This window comes from Diceros bicornis, chromosome 17 (assembly GCF_020826845.1).
Source record: "Diceros bicornis minor isolate mBicDic1 chromosome 17, mDicBic1.mat.cur, whole genome shotgun sequence".
In the NCBI taxonomy this organism is placed as follows: Eukaryota; Metazoa; Chordata; class Mammalia; order Perissodactyla; family Rhinocerotidae; genus Diceros; species Diceros bicornis.
In genome coordinates, this window is record NC_080756.1 from 53124553 (window position 1) to 53135111 (window position 10559).

Genomic DNA, 10559 nt, shown 5'->3' on the forward strand with positions numbered 1-10559 from the left:
AGTTGCCCAGCGGCCGCCTGGCGCTTCCTGTTTCCGGTTCCCGGAGTGGAGCGCAGCGAGGCGCCTGGGGAGGGCTGGCCTCTGACACGAGCTCTGGGACCGGGGTCTGCGGCTGGCCCCGTCTCCCAGCCCAGACAGGTACTCACCCGGGGACTCTGAGCTTTGGCTACTCCCTTTGCCCGTGACACGTGAGTATGAGGGGCGTGGAGGAGGAGGGGGCTGGAGCACGCCCACACCTCGGCGTCTGTGACAGGGGCCGGAGTCCCCCTTGACCAGAGTTCTAGCCAGGAACCCGGCTGGGGAGCCCTTGGGCAGAGTGGAGGCGGAGGCATGAGGGCAGGGAGTCCCAGAGTCCCAAGGGAGTGAAGGAGGAATGACCTATCAAGACCAGAGAGGGAATTGACCTGTATTGGGAAGACAGGGAAAGGAAGGTCCCTGGGTATGGAGTGCATTTGCGGTCTTACTGGATACCTGTAGAATTGTGGCGTGCATCGTGGGGGGAGATAAAGGGGCATCATTTGGAGAGGGTATGGCCCTATGCAGTTGGAAAGTCAGGAGACTAGAGGGAATGAGACTTTCTAGAACCCTGGAAGAAGTTTGAGGGGGATGCCTGTATGGAATGGAGAAGAGTAGCTAATAGAAGGATTAGCTTGTGTTCCTCTTCTAGGGAGCTTCTGCCCTTGGGACATGGAGCTGCTTCTCGGAGGCTTTTCAGCAGTGGGCCTTTTAGCTAATTAGAGCTGCTCTTCTAAAGTCTAGGCTGCTGGAGACAGGAGATAAGGGCTGCTACAGCAGAAATGAGCGAAAGAGAAGAAATTAGAAATTCCCTTGAAAAATGGAAAATGCTCAAGGCTAGTCTTGATGGGTGGGGAAGTGAGTGGTAGAGAGGGCCAGTGATATAACCTACTTCCCAATTCCTGGCTTAGTCATTGGTCATCCCATTAAAGGACAGTTTCTTAGCATTAACAAATATCTGTCGTTAAAGAACAAGAAAATTGAAGATTTTCAAAATCTTCAAGTCGTGCCCCTTGTGAGCACATATATATGGTGACAGATAAAAACTAGACTGTTGGTGGTGAGTACAGATGCAGTCCCTACAGAAACTGATATATAATAACGTACACCTGAAGTTACACAATGTACTAAACCAATATGACCTCAATAAAAGAATTTTTTTAAAAAGTCCTGCTGCTTGTTTCCAAAGTGTCTAAACAAACTCTTGCACCTTGAGAATCTAATTGTAGCACATTTAAAAGGGACTACCCAGCCCTTGGGTTTCATATTCTTCCTAATACATATTTGCACTCCTGTATTTATCAGAAGTTTTCCAGCAAATATCTTTATGCCATGAATTGTCCAAGTTGCCCCACTAACTTCATACATGTTTAATACTTCTATAACCTAGGGCAAGTAACCCCTGTAAGCATCGGTTTCCGCGTCTGTAAAATGGGAGAAATTATACCTACTTTTCTGGGTTGTGAAGATTAACGAACATAATCTAGATAAAGCACTTAGAGCATATGTCACTGAAGCAAAGAGAAGCAGCTCAAACATAGAGCCAAACCTTAAGTAGAAAAGAGAGAACAATATAAATTTATTCTCATCCTAACTTGAACCAGTAAGCAAATGCTGACTGCAGGATGTTTACCCCTTCATCCTTTACAATTTTGTGAGATTCTTTGTTTTAGTTTGGGAAAAGAAATCTTCGACTGTTGACAGGTAAGAAACTAACTTTGAGGCCGGAGAACACAGCCTTGTGTGTGAGCATCCCTCCAGACAACTGGTCCTGGGAAAAACAAATCTTGAAAGCCCAGAATGTTGAAACTTTCAGTTAGGTCCTGAGAGGATATAAGGAAAACGGCATGCTAAAGCAATCAAATAAAAGGCTCTCTTAATTCTTTTTAGTAACTCAGCCGTTCAAGTTGTGTATTGAGCAATGAGTTAATTTAGGGAAGGTAGGAGTTTGAGGTCCGTGTTGTTTATTCCACCTCCTCTTCAGTGAACTGTATGAGGAGTCACTTCCCCTTCTTGCTTTGTCAAAAAGAAAGCAAAGCTTTGTCTCCCTACTCTGATCCCCCCAAAAATAATGTGAAAGGAGATATACATGTAGTGGTTAAGTGTAGACCATGAGCTCTGGAGCCAGACTGGTTCACTCCACTAGCTGTGTGTCAGTTTTCTATCTGTAAAGTAAGGACAATAATTGTATTTACTACATGGAGTTGTTGTAAGGATTTTTTGTGTGTGTGAGGAAGATCAGCCCTGAGCTAACATCCATGCCAATCCTCCTCTCTCTGCTGAGGAAGACCGGCTCTGAGCTAACATCTATTGCCAATCCTCCTCCTTTTTTTTCCCCAAAGCACCAATAGATAGTTGTATGTCATAGTATGTCCAGCATGGCTGGACCAGCGGTGCATTTGTGTGCGCCCGGGATCTGAACCCGGGCTGCCAGTAGAGGAGCGCACACCCAACCGCTAAGCCAGGGGCCGGCCGCTGTTGTAAGGATTAATTAGTTAATGTGTGTTAAGTGCTTTGAACAGTGCCTGGCAGAAGGCAAGTACCCAATATTAAGTGTTTCCTGTTGGTGCTTTAACTGTGTTTATGGGGGCCTCAGACCTCAGACTTTATGGCTGGCTCTAATTATTCTGTGGAAATACTTTATTAATATTACTACAGTGAATTGATGTTTGGAGTACACAAAGTCAGGGAGACGCTTCCCAAGCATTTGTTGCCCTAGTGAAGTGTGGGAAACAGAAGGTCAAATGTAAGTTTGTTTAGAGAAGTGGAGAAAATTCATTCAGGGCTCAGAACTTCCATTTTCCTGTCTTTAAACTTATCAGTAGCCATTAAATTCTGCATATTTCAAGTTTTATATTCTAAAAATGCAATGGAGTCAGTGGACCAGCAGGAAAAGAATTAGAGGGCTTTAATGAGTATTCGAACCAAAGTCCAGACTTGTAGTATGGAAGCATTTTATTATAAGTGAGAAGTTTGGAGGAATTAAATCTTTGTATCAGAGAAACTAGTGATACTGTTAAGACATTAACAAGTAGCAACAGCCTAAAAGATCATTAATGGATACTGGAGTGAAGTCTTTCCATTCGTAGAGCTGTACAAGCAGCAGGTGAATTGGACTTAGTAAATTGTAAGGTGACTTGGTGATGCCCAAGTGTTGTCAGCAATTTGGAGTGTAGAAAGACAGCTATACTTGCTGGAAATCTAGAAACTCCTGAAATGTGTGACTTGTAGAGCCTGAGGTGGGTTTTGAAAGACTTCCTCAAACCACTCATTTTGACCTCGTGAATTTACTTCTTCCTGTAATTTAAATGATTGAATAATTATTCAGAGATGAGACATTAGATTAGATAAATGTCAAGTTGTAGGTGCTGTGGCTGGGTTTATCACTATTCATCATTCTTACGGTGAATATGAATGAAGACTATTGGATGCTCCTGAATGTTAATATGGGAAGTTAGGACCCAAAGTATTCAAGTCTCTTTCTCTATTTTACACCTTTATTAATAACTTTCAACTAGACCTTATCAAATGTTAAGTTGTAACTTAAGTGTTATCTTAGGGAGGGCCACTGGTTTTAGCAGTATTTATGAGTTAGTATTAAACTTTAAATAATGAGATATCTCAATTTAACTTTTCACCAAACAGTAAATGGGTAAGGATGTCTCTACCCAGGCTGTCATAATTAAGTAATCCTTTTTTGTTCTTCCTTTCTCTCTTCTCACTCCTATGGTTTGTTCTGAAGGACTCACCTATGAATTAGACAAAGTTATATATATATATATATGATTTTCCTGATACAGATGCTCTTGACACAGAGAAGTTACAATGTATTATTTGTTGCATATGCCAAAGAATCTTATACTTTCTGCGTAATCAAAATACTGTTCCTTGGTGGCACCTAAGTACTCCCTAGGCCATTGGTTGGTCCTTCTGACGGTTTCTAGGACAAAAAATGTGTCTTTCTTCCAGTAAAGCTGAGGAGTTGGTAAACTGCCATGGAAGTCAAGATACTCTTATTTTTATGCACACCTTGCAGAAATTATCAACAACAATCTGTAGACACTAACCCTTCACCAAGGCCAATGCCGTCCTCTTTGTTAAATGCGCACTGTGCCCCTGTCCTGAAGAGGCACAGGGAGGACAGGAGGTGAGCGATGGTGTCAGACAAGGGAGACAGCTAGGAAGAGGCTTTCAAAATAAGTTTGAAAAAGAGAAACCTAGAGACTTAAGAATCCAATTCTGAATATTAAAGGGTAAGAAAAAATAGCTTGGGTGAGAGCTAAAATCTTGACACAAAATAAAACTCAACTTCATAATGATGGAGAAAACTGGTGTAAAATAGAAGTGATGGGTGGAAGATGAAAAGGTAAAAAAAGAAAAAATACCAATGATTTGTTACACATTCATATGGTTTGTCTCTTTCCCTTCTCTCCTGATCCTCCCTTCCTTCCTCAACACACACACTCTCTCCCAAAAGGATGTTCCCCTTCTACAGCTGCTTGAGGACTGGACTGCTACTGCTGCTATTCCTGGCTGTGGCAGTAAGAGAATCCTGGCAGACAGGAGAAAAAACCTGCGACCTGATAGGAGAAAAGGGTAAAGAGTCCGAGAAAGAGTTGGCTCTACTGAAGAGACTGAAGCCACTGTTTAACAAAAGGTAAATGGGAAGAACCTTAAAGGGCTTGAGGAAATAACTTTATTAAAGAATCTTTTCCTCCTCTTACTGGTTTTATTTTAGTATTACTACTAAATATGGAGGGAATACATTTATAACCTCTTCTGGGAGACAGTTCTTATCTGAACTTGAGCAATATTGGTCTTATTTGGCCATGATATCTTGCTTTCTTTTATGATATAGAGCAAATTCTTAGCCCAGTTTTTAGTAGCCATGTGCAGTTCTCTTATGCAGAAGAGGAGCTGTTTCCAAGACTGGATCCAAGAGACCAGCTTGTAAGAATTAAAAAGCATTATTTGAAGCCAGCCATGATGGCCTAGTGGTTCAAATTTGACACTCTGTGCTTCAGTGGCCCAGGTTCAGTTCTTGGACGTGGAACCACACCACTCGTCTGTCAGTAGCCAGGCTGTGGCAGCAGCTCACATAGAAGAACTGGAAGGACCTACAACTAGAATATACAACCATGTACTAGGGCTTTGGGGAGGGGAAAGAAGAAAAAGAGTGAGAGTAAGATTGGCAACAGATGTTAGCTCTGGGCGAATCTTTCCCAGCAAAAAAAAAAAAAAAAAAAAGCATTTTTTGGTACCTCCTTATAATAGGACTTTAAAAGTATCAGAGAAACATTTAGACCTATAGATGTCATTGTAAGTGTCAAAAATCTTCAGGTATATACATCTGAAGATGATCTTTAAGAAACAAGGGAGTATCCCATGAACATAGACCCTTATGTCACAGGGAAATAGTAGCTAACATTTTAGCATAGTCTAGAGAGGTGTTGTAGAAATATGTAGAATATCTAGCTGTCTTGGGTGTTGTATTTCTCTTTTTTTTTTGGTGAGAAAGATTGGCCCTGAACTAACATCCTTGCCCATCCTCCTCTATTTTTTCATGTGGGAAGCTGCCACAGCATGCCTTGAGTGGTGCGTAGGTCCGCGCCCGGGATCTGAACTTGCGAACCCCGGGCTGCTGAAGCTGAGCTCACAAACTTAACCACTACGCCACCAGGCCGGCCCTCTTGGGTGGTGTATTTTAATCAGTCATCATCAACCATTAGGATGATCTGTCAGGGTCATGGAAATGTCATGGTTTAACAAATATTATTTACTATTAACATTTAGCTGTGACATCAGACAAATAAATTGAATATACTTTTTTTGTTTTTTTTGGTTAAAGGAAGAGAGGCTGCTCTTCCTAAGGCTGATAGCCAGTAACTCTCCTCTTCTTTCTCCTCACTTTTTCTTACAGCTTTGAGAGCACTGTGGGCCAGGGCCCAGAGATGTATAGCTACATATTCAGGGTGTGCCGGGAAGTTAGCAACCACACCTCTGGGGCAGGCCTGGTGCAGATCAACAAAAGTAGTGGGAAGGAGACAGTGGTTGGGAGACTCAACGAGACTCACGTCTTCAATGGAAGTAAGACTCTCCCTGTTGATTGGTTAATTGATCCAAAGTCAATCCCTCTGACAATTCTGTACATCTCCTTCTTTCCCAGTCTCTTCAGTATATCATGTGGTATGTGCAGTTCAGCACACCTGAGACTGTAAACCACAGCTCCACTAGAGCCAAGGCTCAGGACATTTATGTGTTTGTTTTAAAGTTAGTGAAAAGCTTATGCAAAAAGAAGAATCTATCTGAAATTCTATAGCCTGGAGTCCTTTTAATACTTAGTTTTTCATGCTAGGCTTGAAAATACCATCCATGACCATTTCTCATAAAATTAATCAAACTTTGCCAGTTATATTTTAAGAGATCAAGCCTTTTTGCAAACCAGTCAGTCTACAAAACTTTCCCCACCAACTTGTGTTATGGTGATAATATTCCTCAAAAGTCTTAAAATCATATTGCTGGAAAGGACTATGTGAGCGCCTATGGTCTAATTCCTTCCCTTAAGCAGATAAATAACCAAATTATCCAGTGCAGATATTTGCTCCTATAAATAATATAATAAAAAATAACATCAAGAGTTTGGGGCCAGGGGTCAGAAGACTGGATTTTTGACCCAGCTCGTATTTACTTGTCCTGTGACTTTGAAAAGTCATTTTACCTTTTTGACTTTGTTTTCTCATATGCAAAATTGGACGCAGAATCCTTATCTTATTCACCTCACATGATTGTTGAACCAAATGATATTTTGCAAAAGAAATTTGAACGCAGTAAATACTAAAGGAGAAAAAAATGCCTCCCAGTGTTAAAAATCATCCACTTTGAATTTATTGTGGCTAGTTTTAAGTCTTAGGCATTCCTCTGCCACCCTGTAATTGTATGGAACCTCTTTCTTTTGATGTTAGCAGGTGTTCAGAAAATGAGAATCATTGTTAAGGTATGGATCATAATTGTTTTTGCACTATCAGTTGCCTGCCTTTAATGTGAAAAATTAATATTATTCTTATATGAATATCTGATTCTTAGTTGTCTTAACAAGGGAACAAAAGCTGTTGTGAAGAAGCAAGTTTTAGCTTGGTATTCCTGGTAGACAGAGCTCATACTGATGAGGATTATTTTAATTAAAACCAATTTCATTGAACTCCTCAATTCCACTCCACCATAGTACCCAGGTCTGCCTCTGCTTTTCCCCAACCCCAAAGCTCCATTTTCCTTGTCCCTCCTCAGGTAATTGGATCATGCTGATCTATAAAGGGGGTGATGAATATGACAATCACTGTGGCAAGGAGCAGCGTCGTGCAGTGGTGATGATCTCCTGCAATCGACACACCCTAGCGGTGAGGCACCCTGGGGCATAGGAGCCTAAAGAGGAGATGAAAGGACTGACCTGAGGTGGGAGAGAATTTCCAGAGGGCACAAGATACATTGGGATGGATAAGAGAAATCCAGAAGTTCAGTTTTTCCCTGTGTCATAGACACCCATCTTCCTTCATACGTGGAAAATAGGTTATTGAACCAGCACAAAGCAAATGTATTTTGGGTTTTGTGGGGTTTTCCTTTTTTTAGAGAGGAGTTAAAATGCTTGACCACATAAATGTTGTGTTCTGTCCTTTCATCATCAGGACAATTTTAACCCTGTGTCTGAGGAGCGAGGCAAAGTCCAAGATTGTTTCTACCTCTTTGAGATGGATAGCAGCCTGGCCTGTTCCCCAGAGATCTCCCACCTTAGTGTGGGTTCTATCTTACTAGTCACGTGAGTACTTTTTCCTTTATCAGTCCAAGCCTTTTTTTTTTTTAACTCAATAATTACTTGGTGGGCACAAATTGTGTGTGTGTTATACTGTAATTGGAAGAGAAAGAACTATGTGTGAAAATCCTCTTTAAATTCTGACTATGCAAGTTTAAAAAAGTTAGATTTAATATTTTGTCCTCAACAAATATTTGCATTTGCAGGTGCTTTATTCCCCCTCTGCTGGTGAGTTGGATGGTTTTTAATACTATCCCATTAGATTAGTAGAGCTTTTGGAGAAATGGAATTGTATATATAATGGTGACTTCTTGGCTGTAAGCCAGTCACAGTTATTTTTTTGAGCCTTTTGCTTTTCTCAGACTGACAGCATTCTAATTGGTTTTCTAAGGAAGCTGCTCGCCCCCTTTTTCATTTAAGATCACTACCCTTTTCTTTGCCATTTTTACAGAACACAGCTTAGGAAATAGCTAACAATGAATATAGAGATTATCTTTAGTATCTGAGTTTTACTATTTGTTGGTTTTTAAGTATAGATGTCGTTCAACAGGTTTGCATCACTGGTTGCTGTCTATATCATCGGGGGTTTCCTCTACCAGCGATTGGTGGTGGGAGCCAAGGGAATGGAGCAGTTCCCCCACTTAGCCTTCTGGCAGGATCTTGGCAACCTGGTAGCAGTAAGTAACAGAGGGCAGCTGGCTGAGTCTGTAGCCTGCATGCAAGGTTGAATGAACAACCATCCTGCTTTGCCCAGACTGAGGGGCTTCCTAAGACACAGGACTTTGGGTGCTAAAACCGCAAGTCTTAGCAAACCAAGACCGTTGGTTCCCATAGTACAAAGCAGTAAGTAGCATGGCGTCTTAGTGCCTGGCCTCACTAAGGCTTGGCTGGAAGGGCACTGTTGCTTAGATTTAGGAATCTGATAGAGCTATTAAGGGGCCCAGATTGGGAGAAGATGAGACCTAAGTACAAGAATTTTTCTCATTTTCTCCAAATTGAATGTAGGCCAATCCTTGGAGCTTTTTGGTTCTCTCTTCATTATCCCTGGAGAAACTAGTTCTTGCCACATTCTTAGACCATAAATACACTTTGCCTTACCCTAAAGTTGGTTATTCCAAATTATCATTTCCTTCCTTTGTTTTTTCTTACAGGATGGTTGTGACTTTGTGTGCCGTTCTAAACCCCGAAATGTGCCTGCTGCATATCGTGGTGTAGGGGATGATCAGCTGGGGGAGGAGTCAGAAGAAAGGGATGATCATTTATTACCAATGTGATTGCACTTTAAATGTCCAGCTGCTTCTTCAGTCCCCTAAACCAAAGCATACGCAGCCAGATTCCTTAAGCAGTCTCCACTCCAGTCTCTCATCTTACCCTTAATATTGCTCTTGCTTTCCAGTTTGCTTTCGGTTTGCATCCTTGTCTCACTAGTAGAAATGCCTTCCCTTTGTTGCCTATTTTCTGTTTTTGCTCTAGAGAGCTACACTTGTAGGACAGAGATAATATAAAAGGGCCTGTGACAACAGAGGCTGTTGCGCTCTCTGTTGGTATCAGAAGGTACAAGTAGGATAGTTACAGTGAGCAGAAAGGTGTGGCAGGCTCCCTAACCGTTTCTTTTTTAAACACATTTTCACAAGTTCTTGAGACACTGGATTTTTAATTAAAAAAAAAGCAAAGAAACATTATTTATACAAGGATTGATTGCTTTCATGCTGTTCCTCTGTACCCTACAGTAGTCTCCATGAGAATCTGGATGCAATTTCTTGCTGCTTGGAACTACTTTGCAGTTGTTACTTGGTTACCATCCAAGTACTGCCATTTGGTCTGAGCCTGGAGATGCTGAAGACTTGCTTTTCCCACCTCTGGGATTAGGATGGGAAAAATGTGAAATTTCCCATTTAGAGGATTATAAGGTACCATCGCATCATTGTTGGCATTGGAGTGACTTTATAGCTGGAACTGGGCCCTGGATTTTGTGGTTTTCGTGGTTATTAGTCCATATATAGCCAAAATGCCTAATCCAGAAATCCAGTCCATTGGGAAAGGGACCCTGAAACTGCCCTCCTATGCTACAGGGGTTCCAGAAAAGGGAAGTCTGTTTACCTTGTAGTGGGATCTCCTTAATGGCTTTCTTCTCCCACTTGTAGTAAAAGCTGACAAAGCTTTTCTCATTCCTAGGATGTTTCCCTCTACCAGTATTTCTAAACATACGTTGCACTTTCTTCTCAGGCATGTCATTTAGACTTTTTCTCCACTATCTTCTGGAAAGGGAATGGAAGCACAAGTGGGATATCGAGGGCTCTGTCATCCTCTGCTCTGGGTGTAGAATGCTGCTGCACCTGTCTCTTCTCCTGGCTCAGGGAAGTGTCTTCTTGCCCACATTTCTGTGGGGAAAGGTTTTTAATCCTCTGATGCTTCCACCCTTCTGTTGAGGCCCTGTGCCCAGAAACCTGGCCTGATCTTTCTGTAACAGGGAACCTGGGCCAGTGAAGAGTAATATGGCTCCACTGGACACAGAACAATGGAATCAATAGGCGGGGCCTTTTATAGCCTTTAGAGAAGAAAATGAAGTTATTTGAACTAGCAACTTCTAAATACAATTGGAGTGATTTTTTTTTCTTTCTAAACAGGGAAAATAATGTTATAAAAGCATCTTTTTCTGTTATTTGTTTGCATCCTCCCCTACACTGGTGTTTTAAAAATGCAAAAAACACTTTTTGTACAAAAAACACTTAAAAGATTT

General features: G+C 41.6%; 1 protein-coding gene across 3 annotated transcripts; it reads left to right on the plus strand.

Annotated features, from left to right (window-relative positions):
• M6PR (mannose-6-phosphate receptor, cation dependent) lies at positions 1–10552 on the plus strand. Of its 3 annotated transcripts, none has more exons than XM_058558864.1 (7): positions 1–138; positions 4493–4672; positions 5936–6102; positions 7300–7409; positions 7695–7825; positions 8370–8496; positions 8971–10552. In XM_058558864.1, exons 2-7 carry the CDS (start codon positions 4494–4496, stop codon positions 9091–9093), a joined length of 837 nt encoding a protein of 278 aa, XP_058414847.1. In that variant the 5' UTR covers positions 1–138; position 4493; the 3' UTR covers positions 9094–10552. The 3 variants fall into 3 exon arrangements, with proteins under 3 accessions (XP_058414847.1, XP_058414845.1, XP_058414848.1); XM_058558862.1 differs by having other exon boundaries at positions 2–188; XM_058558865.1 differs by lacking the exons at positions 1–138; positions 4493–4672; positions 7300–7409 and having other exon boundaries at positions 6037–6102.
• Positions 10553–10559: the final 7 nt, after the last annotated feature.